Source organism: Alosa sapidissima, chromosome 10 (assembly GCF_018492685.1).
Source record: "Alosa sapidissima isolate fAloSap1 chromosome 10, fAloSap1.pri, whole genome shotgun sequence".
Classification (NCBI taxonomy): domain Eukaryota; kingdom Metazoa; phylum Chordata; class Actinopteri; order Clupeiformes; family Clupeidae; genus Alosa; species Alosa sapidissima.
Genome location: NC_055966.1, coordinates 3,278,274 through 3,303,021, shown reverse-complemented (window position 1 = coordinate 3,303,021; position 24,748 = coordinate 3,278,274). Strand labels below are relative to the sequence as shown.

The 24,748-nt window shown below is 39.9% G+C and overlaps 2 protein-coding genes across 8 annotated transcripts; one reads left to right on the top strand and one right to left on the bottom strand.

Annotated features, from left to right (window-relative positions):
• The first annotated feature begins 884 nt into the window (after positions 1–884).
• Positions 885–15,609, top strand: lin37 (lin-37 DREAM MuvB core complex component). 5 transcript variants are annotated; one of them, XM_042105918.1, is made up of 10 exons: positions 885–1,100; positions 1,620–1,693; positions 1,857–1,935; positions 4,535–4,585; positions 5,175–5,204; positions 7,214–7,299; positions 11,968–12,128; positions 14,487–14,618; positions 14,750–14,823; positions 15,141–15,609. In XM_042105918.1, the coding sequence occupies exons 2-10, from the start codon at positions 1,660–1,662 to the stop codon at positions 15,217–15,219; spliced, it is 726 nt and encodes a 241-aa protein (XP_041961852.1). In that variant the 5' UTR covers positions 885–1,100; positions 1,620–1,659; the 3' UTR covers positions 15,220–15,609. The 5 variants fall into 5 exon arrangements, with proteins under 5 accessions (XP_041961852.1, XP_041961851.1, XP_041961850.1 ...); XM_042105917.1 differs by having other exon boundaries at positions 1,600–1,693; XM_042105916.1 differs by having other exon boundaries at positions 885–1,139; positions 1,604–1,693.
• On the bottom strand, positions 12,038–23,216 carry proser3 (proline and serine rich 3). Of its 3 annotated transcripts, XM_042105911.1 has the most exons (10): positions 22,945–23,216; positions 22,161–22,247; positions 21,572–21,626; positions 21,349–21,470; positions 20,802–21,001; positions 20,085–20,581; positions 19,787–19,964; positions 17,857–18,025; positions 16,954–17,035; positions 12,038–12,157 (listed from the first exon to the last, which is right to left on the bottom strand). In XM_042105911.1, the coding sequence occupies exons 3-10, from the start codon at positions 21,604–21,606 to the stop codon at positions 12,097–12,099; spliced, it is 1,344 nt and encodes a 447-aa protein (XP_041961845.1). In that variant the 5' UTR covers positions 21,607–21,626; positions 22,161–22,247; positions 22,945–23,216; the 3' UTR covers positions 12,038–12,096. The 3 variants fall into 3 exon arrangements, with proteins under 3 accessions (XP_041961845.1, XP_041961844.1, XP_041961847.1); XM_042105910.1 differs by lacking the exon at positions 22,161–22,247; XM_042105913.1 differs by lacking the exons at positions 12,038–12,157; positions 22,161–22,247 and adding an exon at positions 16,721–16,836 and having other exon boundaries at positions 21,572–21,659; positions 22,945–23,211.
• Positions 23,217–24,748: the final 1,532 nt, after the last annotated feature.

Here is a 24,748-nt window from a genome sequence, read left to right as displayed (position 1 = left end):
AATAAGCAATAATAACATATACATATAATTTTGTATACTATTTTACAGTCATTGTTTGTGTGTGATGCCAATGAAACACTCTTTCGGACACGGAATGAATAATTTCATTTTCCCCGTTAACCGAGCTAGCTAGCTAGCTAACGTTAGCAGAGTAAACGGAAAGTGAATGGGAATGTTCGCTAGCTAGCTAGCAGCTAAGAACTTTGGTTAAACTTATATATTGTTGCTAACAAACCTGAAGTAACATATGTTCAGCAACTTTGTGGTAGTCTACTAGTTCTAGCAAAAAATATGTTTGGTTAGTTTATCAACCATCTCTGAGTTTAGAGCCTCTGAGAACAGGTGGCTGTGGAGCTTTGAGGAGACAGTGACAGATCACGAACAAAGCTATTTTTGTCTTTATTTGTTTCGTTGGAAAATACAATTTCAATGTCAGAATGTTAGGGAGACACGTGGCTTCTAGAAAATGGGTTCAAAACTTACATCGCTGAATGTAGGGCTAAGGGATTGGTCATATTCCGTGAAAATGTTCATTTCTCCCATAGGAATACATTGGACCTCTGGGGCCTCATTACAGAAACTTCCTAACTCTGAAATCCTATCTTATCTCAGTTTAGGATGGCATTTAGGATTTTTGGTATTACAGAAGCATGTTTCCTAACTGCATTTAGGAAAAAGGCCTATCTTAACTTAAGATAGGAATTTGGCCAATACAGAACCATCCTAACTCTGGACACTGGACCTCCCGCTAGACTCCTAAATGGGCGTGACAGCTTCGAACCCCACGTCACAACGTGCCAGAATTTACCCTCTTATGAATCGTCTCGCTTTATCAACCGTCTCTGCTTGAAGTCTCTTGGTCATTTCACTCCAGAACAATAGATGGCGGTGTCCACTTTAGTGCCCAACTCAACAATAAACTCCAAGAGCAAATTCAAAGCTACTGAAAATAATACTTGCATCAACTTCCAACTTGTTTGCAGTCATTGTAACATTTATGTGTCACAGACACACAATAAACGCATCCAGTATAGTCCAGTCGGATTTATTTAGGGCGGAGGAGGAAAACCGCGACGCAAGCAATTCAGATTGCCACAGAAGTATAGCCTACCATCAGGATTTCTAATACTTAAATTAACGTAAGATTAGCAACGTTAACGTTAGCATGCTAGCAGTTAGTGCCATTATAGCATCTGTAACGTTACTGTTGTTGACGTTATCTAGAAATCGTTTAGCTTCTACCACAAGTCAATAAATGTATAACTTGGATACATTTTGCTGTCCACGTAGCCAGCATTTCGGGACTGCTCAACGTAACGTTAAGTTAAAGTTTGGTAATGTTAGCTGATAGCGAGCTAACAACCTTAGAACCTGTAGCAGAAGTGCAATATTAACGTTATTTGATATGTTTCTCTGATATCCAGGGTTCAATAACGTTAACTTTGCTTTGAAGTTAACGTTAGATATGGGGGCAAGTTGCTATCAACTCGACCACAGTGCAATGTAGTAATAACGTACTGATAGCTATAATGTCTTATTGTATTCCTACCTGTGTTAAATGTTCTTATTATAATGGGAATCATATGCTTAACGTTAAAGTTAGCTGCTACATTTCGAAGGCTTTCCGAGCAGCGGAGGGGCTCTGGCATTGATTCAGAGATGCTGAAGGTGAAAATCAAGACCGAGAAACCAGGTGGGTACTACGTCAATCGAAGTTGTTTGTAGTCTGTTTAGGTTAGGTGATTAATGTTGTAATGTTAGTGCAGGTGGAATTGTTTACGTGGTATTAAGAAGTGGTTGTGGTATTGTTTACGTTATTGAATAAGTGGTATTGAGAAGACACTTTATTCTCACAGATATCGAAGGAACTGGTGCCCGAGGTCGCTTGGATGCTGTGCTTCAGGGACTGGTGGAGAAAAGTGATAATAATGACAGGTTAGTCTTTGGATGTTTGCATTTTGTTAACGTCACATGTCTTTGTGGTGAACACCATGGTAAACTTTATTAAGATATATTATAGGCTCTTAGTCTGGAATAGAGAGAGAGTGTAGTGCATCAAAATAAGCCTCAAGACTCACTGAAAAAAGCTGGGAAGGAGTTGTCTGAGGCTGCTGAAAAGGCAAGCCAATGGTTATGGTTCAGGCGTGCACAGACTACTTGGGTCATGTGATGACCCGAATTGACTGAGAGATGAGTGAAATCTTGTCTCTGATTCTGGAGTGGTACTTGTTGATGTCTCTGTTTGTAATGTGTCCAAACCCATCATGAGTGTGTGGAGAGGGGTGGGTCCTGGATACCAGACATGACTGTTGAGCCTTTTGGAGATGTCATGCGCCTAATTTAACAAAACATGGATGAAGTAAGGTGCCAGCTTGATAATCCCAGTGAAATGCTCACAAAGGCTGCTCTGTTGGTAATGTGTTTTTTTCTCTCCTTTTTTGTGTTTTCTTTTTTAAAAATTATTATTAATATTTTTGGAGAGGTAATCAGCTATTGGTAGCGCTAGTTGCGGCAGTGCCTTGAAGGAGAGCCTTAATGGATTTTGGGTACAACATGCAGCGTGTTTGCAACGGCCGCCAAACAATTGTGGATAGTTGTTACATCTTGCATCCTTTTGTGTCCTGTTAGATAGGCTCTCTCACTTTGGCCCATAGGACACTGACTGGATCTGCTCCCTGCTATCTTAATTCAATGACCAAGCTGTACATCCCCAACCGCCCACTGCGGTCCTCAGTGGTTGAACCAGTGCAACATTTGAGGTCGGGAAGATCGGTCTGGACTTATTCCGTTGTGGTACCCTCGAAATCCAGAGTTCTCGCGAGAGCACAATGGAATTGTCTCTGCGAGACACTCTGGCAATTAGCAATGATGCATGTTACTTTTACCCCTTGCATCCCGGGGAACCAATCAAATCGGCGTATCTGATATAGGCGAGCCAGAGGCGAGCTAAACTGATGACGACAGCGCTGCAACGTTGGAGGTCAGTAAACATTGGTCGTAGTGTTATCCAATTGCATCGAAGTCCGGAATCATTCAGAGTAAACATTGGTCTAGTGTTATCTAATTGCGTGCAGTGAGATTTTCAAATGCATGCTTGGTGCCGCCCCTCGAGTTGGGCCATAACATTGTTCGTGGCCAGATTAATTGTTCGTGGCCAGACCCTTAATCTTTCTAGATTCTTTCTACCAAGGTCTGGATTTTCCAGGCTACCGTTGTGGAGCAACTATGCCCGAACCAGAGCGGTTCGGATCAGAAGAACTCCTGAACGATTTTGTTCAAAGCTGAAAATGCAACTGTGTTTGACAGAGGACAGATGTAGGTTGTTAGTGACAAAATATTAGCTTTCAGTATGGTACGATGTCTTTGTAAATGACATTTAATTACAAAGTGTTTTTAATTCATCCCAGTTCTCCCTAACAAAAATACTGTTGCTAAAAGGTAGATATTTAGATTTCGCCATCGCGTCTGTTGTAGAAGATATTGACTAATTTTAAAAAAACAACCAGAAAACAATGTTAAGACATTTGTGGAGTAGAAGGATGGTTCGGGTGTAGTAGGACAAAATATATGGAGCTGCATAATCCCATGCACATATTAGCCACATGCAATCCATTGTTCTTTGAAAAGGTTACACATATTTACTATGACAACTCATGAACTTCTGTTCATGGTGCCTTGTGGCAAGAATAGGTCATTTGATCTCATGAACCAAGTTTTTTATTTATTTTTGGGTAACACTTTATTTTACGGGGTCCTTGTTCTAGTGTATCTACATAATGAAGTACAGTGTAACAACCTATGTAACAATATGTATTATCACGTACTTATGTTGCCCATACTTAATGTACTTTTGAGTACCTAAAGATCATTAGTACACATGTAATAAGAAGTGCTTGTTATAAAACTTTGCCAAAGTGGCTATGGGATGAAGTTTGGGACTCTTGACACCCTAAAATTAAAGCGTAACTCATAATTAGACAGGAACTGAATTATCCTTTAGGTCTAGTACAAAGACAGGATTTATTTGAAAGCAACACAATGTAGTTTTTGTCTTATAAAAATAATAATAATTGAAAATAATTGTTTCAAACTAATTTACAAGAAGGAGAATGGAGTTTCTGACATTGCTGGTCCGTGGCTGGAATGCCTGGTATTGTATTATGAAACGTTGTCATGGGTAAGAGCATGACCCTTTTCTTCAGGTTTTAGACTAATTGGATACCCCCTTAGCACTAACTGGATACCCAGTCTGTTGAAAATGGCTGAAATGGGTAATTTCTACACCCATCAATGTAACTGACTTTAGTCAGCAGAAGATGGCTGGACAAAGGAGAAGCAGATGATGTTCAAAGATGCATCAGGAATTGTGCATCATGATGAAATCAAAGCATAATGCCAGTGAGAATTTACACCTTTACTTGTAGGTTGTTGGCTTATTATCTTTGGCCCAAAAGTCCTTAATACTACTGTGTAGTGTGCATGAAAGTGTGTTAATATTGTGTCACGTCTACATTCAGTCTGTATTTTTTTTTAGAGATCAGAATGAAGATGACCCAGGAAAAGCAACAACAGACTCTTTGAGCAAGTATGTTTTTTTGTTTTATTTTACAAATCAATTTTATACTCAAGATAGATAGATAGACATGTATTGATCCTTTTGGAAATTCATCTTGCACCATACAGCTCATGAGAGACAGACAACAGACTACAACAGGACCACTAAACCCTCCCACAACACCACACAACAATACACACCAAGTATCTCTATGGTATAAAATACTAAAGTGCAGTATCAATAGTACCCATAGGCTATCAATAGTAAGGTGCAATATCATCAGTGACATTTTAATATTATACCCAAAGTGCAGTGTTATCACACAGAAAGGATCGAGTTATTTTCCCTTATTCGGCAGTTTGGTGCTGGTAGGAAAAAATGATTTGCGAGCCCAGTTGATTTGGAAGGACAGCACCCTATACCTTCTGCCTGATGGCAGCACCTCATACTCCTGGAATTGGGGATGTAACCTGTTACCGCAAAGTGCTTGTCCTTTCCTCGCCATCCTGTATTCGCAGATCATGGTCTTTTTATTTACTATTCACTATTTACTTTCCAGCTTTGGTTAGCTGTAGAAACCACAGCTAACCAGCTAAAATGGTTATGTTATGTTCTACAGGGACCTTTCACCATCTTCTGTTGGAAAAAGGTAAGATCTGCCAGTGTTTTTTTCTTTTTTTTTTCCCAACTAAAATGTATTGATGTGTAATATTATGTGAATATGACTGGACCTTTGACCCCAGTACATAGCTCAGCTCATGGTGAGTAAATATGCCAGGTTTGATAGATGTGCTTTCAACCTGCTTGGGAGGTATCATGCAAACTCTGGCGTAACTATTACAGCTGATTGATTTTTTGAATGGAATCTCAACCTAAGTGTAAAATCAAACAATAGCCCCAAGAGGCTGTAAGTTACAGTGATTTTAGAACAGTTAACACCGTGTCCTAACTGTATGTAAGTTTTGCTCAAAGCCTGGAAGTAATCAAGCTGGTTTTGTTGCTGACAATCACTGACGTCTCATGCAGTTAGGACATGTGTCAGGGCTGTTCTAATATCAACTTTAATCATGGCCTCACTGAGCTTTCTGATTTTATGAAATAGTTATGACAAATCTGACAAGGTTTCATTAAAAACACAGAGCAACAAAAATTTAGTTCAGATAATGATGCAGCAACATACAGTTTTTGTTTACAGTTGTAATTCTTATGTAGTGTGATCAGTGGTGTGTGATTGCTTAAGCAATATGACACGAGTGGGAGTGGGGTTGGTAAAGGATATCCCCACAGCTGTAATTCGGCCATAGTTACAAGGCTGAAGGCGATTACAGCTGTGAGGATATCCTTTACCAACCCCAGGACCACAAGTGTCATATTGCTTTTATACAACAGTTCCATTACCAACTACTTGTGTTTTCTATTGTTTATTTTGATTTTTGTTTGTTCATTCTCCACCCACAAAAATAGTTTTAATCTTTAGCCTGGTTGTTTACCGTTGCCAAGCAACGTGACACCGCTTGAGACGCATGTTGCTTGAAAGTGAACGGCAGTATTTCTGCATTAACAATAAGTTTAGGGTTTGTGCCCTTATATTTTGTAAAAGTTGAAACAAGCACTATTAAATTTAAAAACTCAGGTTTTGCAACTAAAAAATAAGTCTGAGCTCATTTACGACCTATCTGCCTGCCACCTACTTTGTGTTTTTCTCACTCCAAAGTGACGTTATGAAATCGCTGCTTTCGCTATGAATAAATGTAATGTTCATGTTGATTAAATCAATGCAATATGCGGAGTGATTACTAGCAGTAAAATGTCTTCAGTGGGGTTATGCTGGTATACCCCCACTTGTGATGACTCATGAAATGCCTCTCATCCAATCAGAAATGAATAGTTTGACCGAATCTAACTGTTGTATAAAGACAATTTCACAACTGCCTCAAACACAGTTATGCCATTATATTCAAGGACAGAACTATCTGTTTTATAAAAACGGATACAGGGGTACAGGGTGGAAGATGAAAGAAATATGTTAAGCCGAGTAAACACTGCATTTTTTCTTTCTCAGAAGAAAACTTGGTAAATCCCACTAGGCCTACACGTTTCAATCAGTCATGATTGCTGTGCTCAGACTGCAAGACAGCCAACAAAAATGTCTAACATTCCGGAAATCCAATCGAATTGGCCCAGAGCTGGAACGTTGATTGTTATGTCTTATATATTTTGTCAGGTCCTACTGAATCATAGCTAAAATTGGGCCAAAACCACAGTGTCTGATGGGCTTTAGAGACAAGTCAAGGTTGCTCTATTTGGAACACAGAGGAAACACTTTGTGAGGCCCAGAACAAATAAATAAATGCTGGAGGAGTAACTGTTACTTGAAACATCTCTCAAGCATGGAGATGATGGTTGGTGTAATTTCTGAAGAGTAAAAGTAATCTTATAGGAATTCTATTTTACCATTCCTTCCATCCATGTCACCCTGCAGACAGCACAATTTTACTTTTTATTTTAACTGAATATATCTATATATGAGTATGATGGGTTAACTTTTTTGCTATTTCACATAAAGACGGATACTTAAACGTTATACTATTTTTTAGCCATATTGCCCATCCCTACCATCTAAGCCTATGGAGACACTTCCTTTGTCTCGTGTTACAGACCATCAGCACGCTTTCCCCAGCACAGGAGAAAGAAACGCAAAGAGATGGATGACAGCATTGCTGAGAGTAATCAGCACAAACAAAGTAAGTCAATCTTGTTTTGGGGTTTTGGCAGCCAGTTAAAGTCCCTTTAAAGGAGAACAACGGCCGATTTTAACCCGGAGCTCAGTTGATTATGTTCACAGAATACTGTTCGGTATATAAAAAATCGGTGCAGTCGGGATACATTTATCTTGTCATCTTCGGTCCTCCATATTCCATTCAGTAGCGTGCAGCTGCAGCTCTTATTTGGAGTTTTTAGGTTGTTACAGACAATTATATTAATATATAAACATTGCATTGCTGAATTATTGTTATTTTGGACATAAACTTCACGTTTGGTCTCTGTGGAACAGAAGGAAACAGGTAGGCTGACAGCCTAGGCTACAAACACTGAATTTATACTGTTCCTTCACAATTGTTAGGTTGAACACGCACAGTGGTGTTATGTCAGGACCCTGCTCATGTTGCATAGCACTTGTCATGACATTTTGAGCCTGTTAAGACACAAAGGCACAGTTTAATATATGCCCTCATAGCACAGCTTGTAGGCACTTTGGCTAACTGGTGTCAGACAGCACCGATTTTTTTCAAGTTTTTTCCGACCGACGGTATTCTGTGAGCATGATCAACTGAGCTCCGTGTTAGAATTGGCGTTAGAGTTCAACTTTAGTGACTTAAGTTAGGGAAAGTTAGGCATTTTTTTCGCCAATCTGAAACATTTTTTTTTTTACTATGTGTTCCTATAGGTGTAGTAACACCTCCCAATTTTTCCACGGCCATTTTTTTTTTTTACCAATATTAGCTTTTGAGATGGATCTAACTAGGGTATTTTAGGGGTGCTGAATCTATCCCAGCCATTAGTTGTGAGTAAAAAGTACTCCAAGTCCATAAAAACAAGTGGTTTTATTGAACAATTACAACAAAACGTCCTTAATCAGTTTAAAATTTAACAAACCTCATCCAACTCCCCTGCACTCCCTCACTCCTTTTATCATCTGGCTGGTTGATGTTCTGGCAAGAGTTATCATGACAGTTCCCACAAGCAGAAATACACTTTATCTGCACAGTTGCAGCTGACAAATTTCAGAAGGTAGTCTGGTGCAATGGGATCTGGTGTAGGGACTGGTGCATAACTATGTTCTCCTTGTTTCTATCCACACTCAAGGACATCTAGTGATGGACTTTGTAGCAGTAGCCAATCTCAGATATGCGTGCAGAGAGTGCTGTGCTGCAGCTCCTGTAGTTGGAGGTAGTTTCTAAGGCTTGATACTAGTTATGTTGTCCTCATGAGTTTTACATTTTGTTTCTCACTGTCCACCCTCCACGTTGGACACTCGTTTCTCTCTCTCTCATACACACACACATCTATGCACATTGACTCCCTCACAAACACATTCACAACCACACACACATCTATGCACATTGACTCTCTCACAAACACATTCACAACCACACACACACATCTATGCACATTGACTCTCTCACAAACACCATGTTGAGACAAAACTATCTGTAATTATAGTACCAGTGTGTTACACGTAAACAAAACTTCACAAGCGGAGATCTGGGGCCTGTTGCACAAAAGCAGAATTAAGACATCCGGGATAAGTTACTGAGCTGCGCTCAATGAATCCAAAACAAGAGCGTACAGGCTTAATTGGTTGCACAACAAGCAAGCCAGGATGAGCAGACACGGATTCATCAAGCCAGGTGAAACCTATCCTGGATAAGTGCGCGCTCACGGCTCCCTCAAATAGACCCCGCCACCGATCACAGATTCACCATGGCAACTAGAGCGGCTTTATTGCTTCTTCTACGGTGTGAAGTAGGTAGATAGCCTTCTCACAACGGCAACAAACAGCAACACCTTTGTTAAGGAGAATATTGCAACTAGTTCCGCGACCACCACGCGTGAAATGGTTAGGCACTCCCGTGACGTCACATTGTCGCATGACAGGTCGGGAATGGCGAGTATGTAAAAGTTAATTAATTATCACAAACGTTTAAATAATGACAGTGGGTCTAGGTATATGTGATAACAATGTGTTGTGGGCAGTGGAATAACTATTGGTTTCCGTTTGTGGTGACTGCTGACTGAGATAAGGGATGAGATTAAATAGATCCTGGAACTTAGCCTGGTCTGAAGCAGGCTAGCTCCACAGAATAAATCGCCATGGTAATTTATACCGTAACATATCCTGCTGCCCCCTATCCCGCTTTTGTGCAACTGGATCACGGATAAATTGAGCCAGGATAACCAAGATATCCCAGCTTAATCCCTTATCCTAGTTTTGTGCAATAGGCCCCTGTTCTTTTCTGGCTTTCTTTGTGTGTGGGTATGTGAGAGAGAAGAAGGAGAGAAAGAGTTCAATGCGGAGGGTGGACGGTGAGCAACAAAATGTGAAACTCATGAGGAGAAAACTGAGTTAATATTTCTGTAAATATTTTATGTTTTCATGGGACAACACTGAAGAAATGACACTTTGCTACAGTGTGACCACAGGACATGGTTCCAGTTATCCATGTCCTTAGTCTGTTTGTCTTCAGCAAACGGTTTGCGGGCTTTCTTGTGCATCATCTTTAGAAGAGGCTTCCATCTGGGACGACATGCAGACCAATTTGATGCGGCGTGCGGTCTGAGCACTGACAGGCTGACCCCCCACCCCTTCAACCTCTGCAGCAATGCTGGCAGCACTCATATGTCTATTTTCCAAAGACAACATCTGGATATGACGCTGAGCATGTGCACTCAACTTCGTTGGTCGACCATGGCGAGGCCTGTTCTGAGTGGAACCGGTCCTGTTAAACCGCTGTGTGGTCTATGGCCACCATGCTGCAGCTCACTTTCAATAGCCTAGTCATCTTTATGTAGAGCAACAAATATTTTTTTTTTAGAACCTCAGAGAGTTCTTTGCCATGAGGTGCCATGTTAAATTTCCAGTGACCAGTATGAGAGAGTGTGAGAGTGATAACACCAAATTTAACACACCTGCTCCTGAGACCTTGTAACACTAACGATTCACATGACACCGGGGAGGGAAAATGGCTAATTGGGCCCAATTTGGACATTTTCACTTTCACTTCCAGAGTGCATGTTGTGTTATTTTGAGGGGACAATGTACACTGTTATACAAGCTGTAAACTGACTACTCTACATTGTAGCAAAGTGTCATCTCTTCAGTGTTGTCCCATGAAAATATATCATAAAATATTTACAAAGTGAGGGGGGTACTCAGTTTTGTGAAATACTATAACTAGTATCAAGCTTGAGAAACTGCCTCCGACTACAGGAGTTGCAGCACAGTACTCTTTGCAGGCATATCTCCAGACAGAAAATTGGCTACTGCTACAAAGTCCATCACTGGATGTCCTTGAGTATGGATGGAAACAAGAAGAGATCCCGGATTACCCTCTGAAGTTTGTCAGCTGCAACTGTGCAGGGGACTGTGACACTCTCAGGTGCTGCTGTAAAAAGCAAGGAGTCAAGTGTATTTCTGCTTGTTGGAACTCAAGTCAAGTCAAGTCACTTTTATTTATATAGCACATTTAAAAACAACAGGAGTTGACCCAAAGTGCTTTACATGGCAATGAGAGGTTAGGGAACAGTTGAAACATAAAAAGGGGCCCAGGGAAACACAGGTCTGACTAAAAAAATTTTTATAAAAAAGTAAAGGAAAATAATATTACATGAGTAGAATTAAGAAGTAGTACATTAAGAAGAAAATAATAGTAATAATAATAATAATAATAATAATAATAATAATAATAATAATAATAATAATAATAATAAGGTCAGTAGAATAGATAAAGTTAAAAAAATATAATATAAAAATAAGAACATAAAATAAATAGTAAAACAGGTAAAAACAATAGTAAATAGTAAAACAGGTAAAATAGAACTGTCATGGTAACCCTTGCCAGAACATCAACCAGCCAGATAATAACAGGAGTGAGGGAGTGCAGGGGAGTTGGATGAGGTTTGTTCAATTTTAAACGGATTAAGGAAGTTTTGTTTTGTAATTGTATTGCTGGGATAGATTTAGCACCTCTAAAAAAAAACTAGTTAGACATCTCAAAAGCTAATATTGGTTTTCATTATTTTCGCCCAGACCCTCTTGATTGGCCATGCAGGTGTTTCCCCGAGGATTTGGCCGTGGATAAATTGGGAGGTGTTACTAGACACCTATAGGAACACAGTACCACAAAAAAGCTATTGCTAAGAATTTTTTTTTTTGCAGATTGGCGAAAAAAATGCCTAACTCTCCCGAATTACTTACCCAAATCGTCACTGGTGTCTAGTCACTGTCACTTTATCTGTTCAACAATATACAGTGTTGCCAGATTGGGTTGAGTGGTTTCCGCCCAATCACGTTCAAAAACCCGGCCTCTTCTGCAAAAAAAACGGCCAACAGCGATTTTGTCACAGAAAAACCATTTAACCCAAATTTTATCTGCTTGCCTAAAGCTTTTACCCCCCTGCCTGACGTAGTCAAAAGAAGCCCAATTGTGGCAACACTGGATATACATTTCTCACTGGAGCACTTAACTATTTTCAAACGGAGTGTACTATATTTCTTATTGCCATGCAAAAGCTAAAGGGATAGAAAACAAAAATGTCAAAAAAACTTTTGCACAGTTATGTTTGAAGATATGGTATACACAAACAATATACCATACTGTAAACTTGTCACCATTGAAATCTTTTTAAAGATGCATACATCATCAAGCTGTTCGACCGCAGCGTAGACCTGGCACAGTTCAGCACCAGCACTCCTCTTTACCCCATCTGCCGGGCCTGGATGCGGAATAATCCTACAGTACGCGATCAGTCTTCTTCCCTCAGTCCCCCTCAAAGCATGTCTGATGAAGAGGTAAGTTCATACCTCCTTTTGTCTTCCTGCTGTGTGTTGTTATAATAATAATAATAATAATAATAATAATAATAATAATAATAATAACAACAATAATAATTATAATGTTATTGAGAAACAAGACCGGTGTTTGTGTAGTTTTATTTAGTCTGTAGTAGGAGAAACTGTGTAGAGTTGTAATTTGTTTTTCTTGTTGCTCAAATTCAGCTGAAGTGTCCCCCTTCATTTGAATATACAGTGCTGGCCAAAAGTGTTGGCACCCATGCTAAAGTTGACTGAAAAGAGGAATATAAAAGCATCTTTTGGAAATTGATCTTAATGCCTTAAGTGAAAAATGAGGAAATATCTAACCTTTAAGGACACCAATTTTCTTAGTGAATGAATAATGTATCATAAATAAATAAATGTTCTTCCTTAAAATACAGGGGTCATAAGTATTGGCACCCCTTAGCCTATTAGCTGGTTTGATTTGCATTGAGCTCAATGAGCATCAAACCAGCTAATAAGTTGACAGTTGCAAGACTAGGCGAGTACCGTTTTAGCGTGTCGGTTTAAAGAGGTAAAGTAAAATTCACGGCACCAGCCATGCTTTCTCCTGAATGAAATATTGCTTTATAAAGACGTTTTCTGTACGTTATAGTTATTACACTCCAGTCTACAGGTTTCAAAATGCCAGTGAAATAATACAAACCAAGTGTGTCACATTGTAGCAAACTTTGCTAGTCTAGCCAACTGTACTGTATCTACTGGCTTGCTAGTAACCGGCAAGCTACGTTTGCTAAGTACAACCGACTGCTATGCGTGTTAGAACTAGAAATGCAGTTTTGTGATCATTACATATTGTCTGAGTTTCATCAGAATGTTAGATAGGACCAGAGAAATTATATAAGTTACAACTGTCCCCGTGTTACCCACATATCTCTACATCAGTGTTTCTCAAAGTGTGGTCCGAGACCAGGGGCCCATTGCACAAAACTAGGATAAGGGATTAAGCCGGGATATCTTGGTTATCCTGGCTCAATTTATCCGTGATCCGGTTGCACAAAAGTGGGATAGAGGGCAGCAGGATATGTTATGGTATAAGTCACCATGGCGATTTATTCTGTGGAGCTAGCCTGCTCCAGACCAGGCTAAGTTCCAGGATCTATTTAATCTCATTCATCCCTTATCTCAGTCAGCAGTCACCACAAACGGAAACCAATAGTTATTCCACTGCCCACTAAATTGTTATCACATATACCTAGACCCACTGTCATTATTTAAACGTTTGTAATCATTAATTAACTTTTACGTACTCGCCATTCCCGACCTGTCATGCGACAATGTGACGTCACGGGAGCGCCGTAACCATTTTGCGCGTGGTGGTCGCGACACTAGTTGCAATATTCTCCTAAACAGAGGTGTTGCTGTTTGTTGCTGTTGTGAAAAGGCTATCGCTACCTACTTTACACCGTAGAAGAAGCAATGAAGCCGCTCTAGTTGCCATGGTGAATCAGTGAATCTGTGATCGGTGGTGGGGTCTATTTGAGGGAGCCGTGAGCGCGCACTTATCCAGGATAGGTTTCACCTGGCTTGATGAATCTGTGTCTGCTCATCCTGGCTTGGTCTTTGTGCAACCAATTAAGCCTGTACGCTCTTGTTTTGGATTCATTGAGCGCAGCTCAGTAACTTATCCCGGATATCTTAATGCTGCTTTTGTGCAACGGGCCCCAGACGTGGTAAAATATAATATAGCCTTCTCTGATTGTTTAACACTCTGTAAAGCACCATGAGACATATGCAATGTTTTGCCGCTCTATAAGTGATATCTAATTTAATTTAATTTAATTTTGTTTAATTTAATTAGAGTTGTTTGCAACATTGAACCAAATTGTATGTAAATCCAAACAGTTCTGTAACACTGCATATGTAAACTATGCCAGTTTAAATTATATGAATCCTCTGACAAAATAAGCAAGGTGGAATGACAATAAGTAAGGTGGTTCATTGAGTAGGCCTATTGTGTAATATACTGTTGAAGTAGGTCTACTTTCTTTTTTAGCTAGGTATTCCGTAAGTTTTTTTTTTAGTGGTTAAGTGGTCCTTGGTCTGAAAAAGTTTGAGAAACACTGCTCTACATTGTTTGCTGAAGTAGCTAGCCAAGCATTGACCATTGAAATGAATGGGGGCGGTACTTCCTCACGCTTCAGATCTATAATACCTCCTTGGTTATAATGCCCTGCTCAAGTGAGTTGAGATATACAATCTGTACATTATAAAACTGTACTGGTTCAGTACCATTTCAGCTTTAGTAAGCCCTGAACTACTGAGGGATAGTACCTGACTCCAATCCAAAAAGTACTCTTTTGAATTTTGTAGGTGGTTGACATGATAAATGGTAAAAGTCAGACTGTATACAGACTTCCACCACCCACTACATGTCCCGTCAACTCTTCAGGGGACCCTGTTAATCTGAGGATACCGCCTATTGTAAAGGCCAGTCCCACAGAGGTAAGAACCAGTATGCTGACAATTATGTTTCCTCTTTTTAAATTTGAATGATTACATTTGATTTATACAGGGTTCAAAATCAATATTTTTAATCAAATTTATTTGGTATGGGTCATTTCTTCTATTTACAGGGTACAGATGCAGCCGCCAATGCTACTCCGCTAATATATAACCATATGGCTCGATGGAAGAAAATCAGACAAAAGTAAGTTCATGACTAGTGCTGTCTGTTGCATAAAAGACAACTTGTGACATTAGTTCCAGTGGTGCAAAGGCTTTTCAATTTATGATGAAGTGAAAAGTCCCAAACAAACAAGTCTTAACTTATTTAGGCAAAAACACTTTAAAATGTCCATACATTTATTGGATAACTGGGGTATACGGTAATTAAGAGTCTTTAACATCTCCTAATATGTAAAAATACTGGACTCCATTTATATTTGGAACCAGCCAGCATCTGCCTTATTTTCCTGATGTTACTTCCTTAAACTAAAACATTGCAATTGCTATATATTTTTTCAGGTGGAAGGAGTCCTCTAACAAAAACCAGCTGAGATATGCCGAGAGCATTAAGATTTTGAAGGACATGTATGATCGCTAACATCATCTATTCGGATGGCGGAGGATGGACAGTAAAACAGGATGGACTGATAACTTCGGAAGAAAACATACCTGTATCTATTTAGTTACTTTTGCTTTTATAAAACATCTGTATCAGCCACCACCTTTGCCTAGTGTTCATGGCGATGCTTTTCATCCCATGCGACGCATTCAATTGCTTGATTAAAACCAAAGATTCTAGAGCACTCTAGAATCTTTGATTAAAACAGACATTAATTTAAATGTAAATTGTGTAAGTATGTCCTATAATTTGAAATGGCATGCATTTCAAGTGTCAGTTAAAAATCTAGATTTATATCCCTGTTTTGCAATATAGTGATTACATTTTAATTTAAAGGTTTACGTATATTAAATCCATTTCTAAATTTGACTATTGGAGTTTAAGTTGAATTTTGAATCAGTCCAAAACAATTCCATGTAAAATCTAGTTCAGATTCAACTATTGTCGATTGAGCTCAAGAGCCATTCAAATTATGCCACTCCTCTCCAGACAGATTTAGCTAGAATTTTTTATGAATTGGCCTGGGGCCGAAGCTGGTACTGGCTTAGGGTATGCTCAGGTTTGCTCACTCTTTCTGACAAGAGAAGTTTTGCAGACCACTTTTTCAATTAGATGAAATACAAAATACTTTCACCCACGACCCACCATACAATTGTCCTGAAAAGGGAAATTAATTTAAGACTCCAATAACTCCTACTCTCTGTTTTATATTTTTTAATTTACATGTAAATCAGGTTTCTCGGCCAAGTATACTTGTGTATACAAGGAATTTGGTCTCTGCATTTATCCCATCCGTGAATTAGTGAACACACAGAGCACACAGTGAGGTAACTCACTAACCCGGAGCAGTGAGCTGCCTTACTACAGCGGCGCTCGGGGAGCAGTGAGGGGTTAGGTGCCTTGCTCAAGGGCTCTTCTGCCGTTCCTACTGGTCGGGGATCGAACCGGCAACCCTCCGGTTAAAAGCCCAAAGCCGTAGTAGGCCACGACTGCCTGTTAGAAATTACGTGCAACATTCTAAAACGGATAGTTCCTGTCCTTGATTATGATTAGCAGAATTGCGTTCGATGCCACTGTAAAAACCCAATGGAACCCTTCATATTGACTGCATTTCATTCTATTTTACTTCTTGGCAGAAGAATGATTATCTATGAATCAATCATTAAATTTCTTGTTGCTGTCCCTTCATTTTCTGAAATCTTGCCAGGTATATGTAGTAACCATTTAAGAAAAGCTGTTAGCCCCGAAAGGTCATAGGTTCCAGTAATTTTAGAACAACTATGAGGGGTTTTAGGCAATCTGCTTCGTGTCATGGCTAAAAGTGTCCCATAACTGTTCTAAAATCACTGGAGCCTACGGCCTCTTAGGCTTATTGCTTAAATTTACATGGGAACAGATCTCGTTTGTAACCCTGGGACTACTTCTACACAAACAAATCACATAAATACTACTACTAATATCTACAAAATATTTACAAATGTTCAACGTTCATAATTTATTTACAATATATTAAAATCATACAGGAATGTGTGCAAGATTCTGAGATTTCAGAGGGGCTGCTTCTCATGCCATGCTTTAAGCAACATGTCCATGTCACTATGAGAAAAATATTAGATTATAAGATGATTGTACATAAACACATTAAAAAAAAATGTGTGCACAGATTAAGACAATGAAGTAACTTGTGACAATCAGTTGATAATTGGTTCTTACCATATGCGCTGCTTCACCCAGCCTCTCTGTTCTCGCAGCACCAGCAGCAAGGGATCATCCTCAAACTCCAGCTCATCTGAATCTACCAGAATTCATATACTAATCATGAGATGATGCACAACAATGATCATCACAAGAAAGTAGCAACTTAGGTGCTGTCAACTTTTGGGTGTGAAATTTGGCCTGTTGTCACAGTGCTTCCTTTTTGTCATCACCCCACCAGAAAATACTGGTTCAGATTCTTAACCAGACAGACTAGCAGTGCCAGGCAAACCTTCCAGCATAAAGGCACGATCAGACAGCACACTGTTTTTGCAGTGAAAGGAGTTTTGTCAGCAAACGTTTTGCACATTTTTGCAGAGACCCCGAGCGCCTTGAATTCCTTTCATTCTCAGTGGAAAATGCAATATTTTAAGAACCTTTTTGGTATTAAAATATGTAATTGATTTCACTCAGTTATACAATCAATGTATACAATCTTTAGTTTGTTAGTTATTACAAGCAAAAGCACAGTTAAGAGAAGTATAGTTGCGTCAGTGAAAAAAGCATGATGCGCCTCGTGTTTACACTCTGCAAACTGCCCCGTCTGATCAAGCCCTAGGACCAACATATTACATGGTTGAGTTTCCTGCTATACCCAAAGCAGACACTCCTCACTGCCTGCTAGAACTAAAAGGAACTTTAATTTCTTATGTTTTAAAAGAAAGAATGATAATTCAGTATTTTCACAGAAATGGCTGTTACAAAACTCTGTCCAACACCTTTTTCTATGCAAGTAAAGGTCAAAGTCAAACCCTCCGTGCAAAGCATGAAACGTTTACTCAGGTCAAGGTGGATGGCACAGGCTATGAGACAGCCCTAAACCTAAAAACTGTATTATATAAAGTCAAACTCACAGCTCACCTTCTGATTCTATAAGAAGCTTATTAATGATCTCTGAAGGTCTCTGAAGTCTATGAGGAGTGGTTAAGGGTTGTGGTGGAAATGATTGAGTGTCTTCAAAAGAGTCAGTGCTTGACATTCTAGTAGTGTCTGCTGATCCAAAATCGGGAAAAAGAACTTCAGACACCACCTGTGGAGGCAGAAGAAAAGGAATGCAGGAAACAGGAGTGACCCTATTCTCGGTGTTAAATATGGGATCGACCGATATATCGGGCCGATATTTGCGTTTTTTACATGTATCGGTATCGGCTATCCATATGCATGCGTTAGCGGTAGCTGTTACAAACACTAGTCAATCATATGATTAAGTAATGCCGACGTTGTTCCGAGATATGTGGGAGTTTTATTCAGCGACCACCTGGCTGAGTTTTTGACGCGTGTGGTGTGTGCGTCTCCCTCCCCCTCTCCCTTCGAGCGGGGCGGAGTTGCCATATCGCAGTGATATCAGAGCTTTAATAATGAGAGACGTGTAGTTGAATATTAATTCGTGTTAACGTTCATCATGTACCAGACATACCGTGTATGCCTTACTTGTTTAGAGCCGTTTGCTAACGTTACTGTATCATTATCAATCCAGTTCAATGGTGGTTCGTCAGCTACCAAACAGAAGTTTGTGTGCGTCTGGTCTGTCTCACTCAGTGGGACACGCGCATCACAGCGATATGAGAGTGCTGCGCTACCTGAAGGAGAGATACGTTTTTATACCTTTTGACGTTGATGCCGTTTAGAACAGAAACATCTGACACCACGTTATTTTCCTCTGCTGATTTATGTTCTGTGGTTGACAAATCTGGCAGCTTTTTTTAGAAAAATAGACATAGAAAAATTTAAACCATGCAGTCTAAAATGACAAATCAAGCACTTTATTGCAATAGCTACTTTTCAGGCTTATTGTTTTCTTAAATTATTTAAATGTGTTGACAAAGGACATTTTGTGATGACTTGAATTATGTCTTATAATATGTCGGCAAGCAATGCATCATCAAGGCTGTGTTGTAAGATGTTGATGAAAGCATTTTGCACAGTTAACTATATCCAGTAACCTGACTCTCGCCAGATGAATTTCGTTCCGCCTAGCTTCACTCACATCCATCTGGGACCTCTTCCATTGAGAGTGATTTCTGCACCCGATTTTATGGTACAGCCAATCAGGACGCAGGGCGGGAGTTTCATAGATGTGACATAGCGTAGAAGCGACTGTGAGACTTATCAGCGTCACGGGTTGGCTTCGATGTGAGTGGTTGAAGTAGCACGTCAATAGATGACGGACAAGTGGCTTATTCAATCATATGCAAGCATTTTTGATTAGGCCCAGCCTTCTGAAGCAACACTCCAATGGATTGGTCCCAGATGGATGAGTGGAGCTAGGCGGAATGAAATTTATCTGGCGAGAGTCAGGTTACATATCCAGTGCACCCATCCATAAGTTCAATAAATGTTCCTTTTTTAAATTGAGACTTATAACATTTGTTATCATCCTTTGTGTAATTATGTGTCATTTGTATGATGTAAATTGAGGGAGCAAAATAAAAGCAGTATCAGCTTCAAATATCGGCTCAAGAAAATCAGCAGCCTGTATCGGTCATCGGCTAAGGCTGATGGAAAAAAATCGGTATTGGTACTAAAAAATCCATATCGGTCGATCCCTAGTGTTAACAGCTAACTGAAACATTGTCCAAACACCTACTGCAAAATAATTGTTGATTAACACTGGAGGACTAAATAGAACAATGTCTATGCCTATAATGTCTAAACAATGCCTATGACTGATTCATGAAAATTAGATATGTACCACAACTATATTTCAGACCTGTAGGGAACACTGTATGCATTGCAGCATCATGTAAATGGGGAAAGTCATAGGGAAACCAAGTAGCTGGATCATACTGACCATTCCAAGAGTGCTTTGTAGAGGACATGGGGATAAAGCCGAAGCTTCTCGTCTTCTTGCCTTGTGGGAGTCCTTCCGCTTGAGCCTCTTGCCATCTTGGTCTCCTCTGAGTGCAGGGTCAGACTGGTCCATATGTCTACCGAGTGCAGGGTCAGACTGGTCCATATGTCTGCCAAATCTACAACACAACACATACAGTGTGGTTAGAATTTAGTAATAAGCAAAGGAAGGAATTCATTTTTATAGCACATTCATACAGAGGCTTGTTGTATTTGTTTAATGAAAAAAACCCACCTACCTACAACATTTTTCTCTACTGGAGGAAGTTATTTTCTTTCTTGTCTCAGCCTCTGTTCCTACCCGCTGTGACATGACACCTTTTCCTCCTTTCCCACTCTTCTTAGAAATAAGACAGTGTCCCTCTTTGTTTTCAGGGAGGTACCGATGAAGAGATGAATGCGATTTGTTGCGCTGGTAGTCAGGTGTATTTTTGAAGTTAAGCTGATCTGTTGACAATGGTGTGCATGTGGCAGTGGCAGTATCAGTGGAACTCTTCCTCAGATGCTGCTTACTCTCCTTGGGTAGTAACATGGGAGAGCTCTGGAGAGGACATGGCAGGATGTCGATGTGGGATGTACGTGGAGAGATGTGGTGCTTAGGCTGGAACTGAGACAGACTGGGGTGTGGAAAAGTAAAAGGAGGAGGGGGTTCCTGAGTACATATGTCAGATGAAGCTTGTGCCATAGTGCCAATGACCGTACTTGAATGGTCTCTTGTAAGCAAGTTATTTTGAGTCTGGAAAAGAAAACGCAAAGCATTTTACTCAGTCTATTGGTAATCCCAAACCTTGTGTTTTTCAACTAAATCATTGGTTCCTTTACTTGCAACCACCATGTGGTAAATTGAGAGATGTCAGAGCATAGTTGAGGAAGGCATAAGTTAGATAAATGACAACCTCTCTTTAATTAATGTTAAAGAATGACAAATCTAAGCAGGTATTATTGGATTCCCCTACCTGCTGTAACAGGCTGCAGAGCGAGCCGTAAGGGACTGGCAGCTGGAGATCAGACTGAGGCTGACGGCCACACTGCTCCATCTTCCTTCTGAGACGCCACTGGTACAGGATATCATCCTCTGGCTTCATACCCGAAGCCAAATAGCCCACTGCTAACGTTTGAGTGGGTGTGAGGTATTTGGAGAAGTTTGAGTTTATGGCTGGGAGACAAGTGGGTGTACGAGGGTAACCCAGGATTACATGAAAAGATTGAGAGAAAACGAGATTCTGTAAAAAATAACTTGTTCATGAAACCACAATGTAACTCACAAACCACAAGTCATGAGCACACTGCGCCCTATTTTTGCAGATTTTGCAAAAAATAAATATGAATTTCACAAGATACTTTTTCTTTGGAACCAGATGTTTTGGCATTGTACTTTAAGATATTGTTTTACTAGACCTGTCGTCATCAGTCAACAAAGAACTCAACATAGACCTCTCACTTGTATTTGTCTACACCAGTTCCCTGTCATTCTCTGACTTTCAGAAACACACCAAAACTTACCATGGTCTGAGCGGTGTAAGCTGTTCTCCAGTGGTTTACCCATGTTCTCCAAAGACAAGTCGTCAGAGCAGCCCAGTCCCTCAGGGCTGACCAGGGGTGAATCATTACTGAGGGAATGTGTGCTGATGAGAGAAACCAAAATGTTAGTCCAAACCATTTTCTTACATCTATGCTAGCATTCAATCAAAGTTGCAGTAATGTTTGGTGGAGAATTATTTCATACTTCACATCCAGCAACCTGCTGACTTTATCCTGCATCTTGAAATTCTCAGGCTCAGCTGAATGAGAAGAATTGTATGGGACACAAAAGTCAGTATGTGGCAACAAAAATACACAAGTGATGGTATATTAAATTTCTATAGCCATAAAGCAGACAAAGCAGAGACTTTAATATTGGCCTTTTCAATGACGATCTTCTCTTTGTTACTTCATGTTTGTTTTTTTTACACTGCCTGTCATTTTTGCAATACAAATACTGTCTACATACATGCAATGCAAATAATGGCAAAATGCATCATCCACACGGTCTGTACAAAGTTGTGCACATTCTGCAAGTGCATAAGACTTCAACAACAGATAAAACATATACAGTGCTTTGGGGACATCCAACCACACAACAAAAACTGTATACTGCATGTATGCATGCCAGCCAGTGTCTGTTTGCACTGACATAATTTCATAGGTGGTGCAAGGGATCTCCAACCCTTTTTCCTCTGAGACCTTGACCTTAGATTTATGAACATGTTCTTTGAACCTCTTGCTCTTGGCGAGCTACTCAGAAACAGGTGGGGAGCTGGTAGGTCACAAGCTACCTGTTGTAGGCCCCTGTCCTAGGGTGGTGTGCCTCCCTCTTGGCCTTATTCGCCTAGTGGTAGTAGTAGTGGGAAGGAAAATGTATTCTAACAAACAAACAAAAATCAGCTTTGATCTGACAATGTTGTTCAGAACTTAGTCAAGACCACTGTAAATTTAAGCATCTAGGGTTACTTTAGGGTTAACTAAAACTTTTTGAGTTAACAACTAACACTACACTTTAGCTGCATTTAGACTAACAAGGCTTGATGCAGTTAAGTAAAAAAAAAAAAATCTCGGGCAAAACACACTACACGTCCATATGACACTGACAGACAAGGTGGTTCAACTATCTTGTTGTGGGTAAGGGACTTCAGAGTAGGTGGATGTCGGAAGGCAACTGCAAGTTCCACAGTTGCTCCATCAACATGAAATTGGTCATGATGTCAGGCGCATAATCAGTTGGGTTTGATGACCATCAGAGAGCAGCAAGTTAAGTTATCAAAAAGTTACGTAGTCATAACGTTAGTGGCGACAATGAAACAACATGTACATGTTACAAACAATGTAACGTTTATAGGCTATTAGGCTAACTCGAAATCGATGTGGTTAATATGAACTTTATGACAAAGTACTCTGCTAATAACTTTAAGTTACGCTAATAACTAACGTCATACAAACATAAAACAGTATCTCTATACGACGCTACCTGAACGTTACCGTTCGTGAATCTACTCGACTTCGATGGTTAGCAATTGAACATATCATAAAACTGTGACATGACTGTTAGTCGCACATTCTTACCTTGTCTCGGCAGTCAGCAAGTAGCCTTGTGATGTTTTAACGTTACCTAGGAGGATACTAACGCTCCAAGAAGTTAATCAAAAAATGAGCCTGGTTATTTTTGGCTTCATTCGATAGGCTGTGCTTATGCATGTGACCAAAGACACGTGACTGCTTTCGGAGGAAACCTCTGGAGGAAACGTTTCAAAATGTGCTTTCGTGGGTTGTTTAGCATTGTTGTGCTGTGGACGTTCTGCGTTACACACTTCAATTTCAATTTTCAATCCAATTTAATTGTAGGCCTACTTATAGAGCGCCAAAACATTACACGTGTCTCATGGCGCTTTACAGAGTGTTAGACAATCAGAGAAAAGAAAAGAAGGCCCATGGGTAACAGGTGTGTAAGTCTCTGCTTCAATGAAATGATGGCCACGTCTGACAGTATCAATCACTTGCGTTTATTGACTTGGGCTCCAGTAGCCGTAGTACAACAGGAGATTCACGAGAGGACTGATGAGCGAAAGCCCCCCTTCCCGCCGTTATGTTTATATGTGAACCTGTCTTTTCAACGCGCATGCGTACATACATGACATCTTCCCCTTTTTGAGACAAAGACACAATTTAGAAAAGTTGTCAATAACTAGGGCAACACTGAAATTGTGGAAATGTCAAACCCTGTGGCTATTGCATTATCTGCACATTGATGTTGCCTGGTCTCTTGAATGTAGAAGCATGTTGAACAATGCATTTCATTCTTGAAACATACATGTCGTTCTGTAATAAAGCATGTGGAAATATGTTGAACATTACATTACATTCCTTTTTTTATTTATTTATTTTTTTTTTTCCATCAACACCAGTCATTTAACATTATAACTTAGGTTATGGGGTGGACTACCCAGTAACCTTCATAGCTGCCGGAGATTATTCTGCTCCCAGTTGGCAAGCTATGTGTGACCTACAACAAAGTCTTTGAGTCTTTTAGGTGGGAGGATGACTCTACCCCTACTTGTCGTCCGGGGCAAGGCGTGTCCTGCGGGCTCTGTAGAAAGTCTCTCTTTGGAGTGAGTCTCGGGCTGTAGGATGCACGCTCGCCTGCGTGTTCTCTGCCTCACCTGGTTGCTGCTCGCTCACATAACTAAGGACTTAGATTGGACTACTGTTTGCACCTACACCATGACACTCACTCCCTTTATAGGCTAGTGACAAATGGTCAGAAAGGGCTTTAGTTTTTGAGATACCCCTACCGGAGGTAGAACTAAACCCAACAATGTCCTCATCTCTAAGGTCTCCCATATATGAAATGGATTCTTGGCTAAAAATATTTTACTGCTAAGATTGTTAAATTAACACTGGTGAGGTGCTAATAGGCTAGTGACAATGGCCCCACATTTTTGAGATACCCCTACCGGAGGTAGAACTAAATTAACAGATATTGTTATACACCCCAAAACCAAAAAAGGACTAAAATATAGCCTAACTTGTCATACTATATGTACATATGTGGTATTGTTGGATTCAGTACAACCCCACCTTTCCAACAAGCAATCATATGTGTTTCTATGATAATCCCTGGTAAAGCAGCTAAAGTAAATGAAAACATTCTGCATAGATATTCATTTTTTGCATGTCCGCTTATTTTAGGTGTATGTTTACATGTCTCTATTCATTCCATACATCAAGATATTCACATCCAGTCTTTTTCAGTAGGTAAAGCAACTTCCTGACTATATACATGCCAAGTTTCAAAGTTCTCAGAGCTTGTGTGATTGATCTGCACTAGTTTATATGCCATAACTCCCATACGGACAGGCTATATTTTAGT

What these genes read in the sequence shown, in the direction of transcription:
- lin37 (XM_042105918.1), top strand. Translation starts at nt 1,660, where the DNA reads ATGCTGAAGGTGAAAATCAAGACCGAGAAACCAG. An exon ending in AATCAAGACCGAGAAACCAG is followed by an intron (nt 1,694 to 1,856) that starts GTGGGTACTACG and finishes TTATTCTCACAG; the next exon opens with ATATCGAAGGAACTGGTGCC. An exon ending in CCATCTTCTGTTGGAAAAAG is followed by an intron (nt 5,205 to 7,213) that starts GTAAGATCTGCC and finishes CTCGTGTTACAG; the next exon opens with ACCATCAGCACGCTTTCCCC.
- proser3 (XM_042105911.1), bottom strand. Translation starts at nt 21,606, where the DNA reads ATGCAGGATAAAGTCAGCAGGTTGCTGGATGTGAA. An exon ending in TACAAAGCACTCTTGGAATG is followed by an intron (nt 18,026 to 19,786) that starts GTCAGTATGATC and finishes CTGCCTCCACAG; the next exon opens with GTGGTGTCTGAAGTTCTTTT. An exon ending in GCTTCTTATAGAATCAGAAG is followed by an intron (nt 17,036 to 17,856) that starts GTGAGCTGTGAG and finishes GAATTCTGGTAG; the next exon opens with ATTCAGATGAGCTGGAGTTT.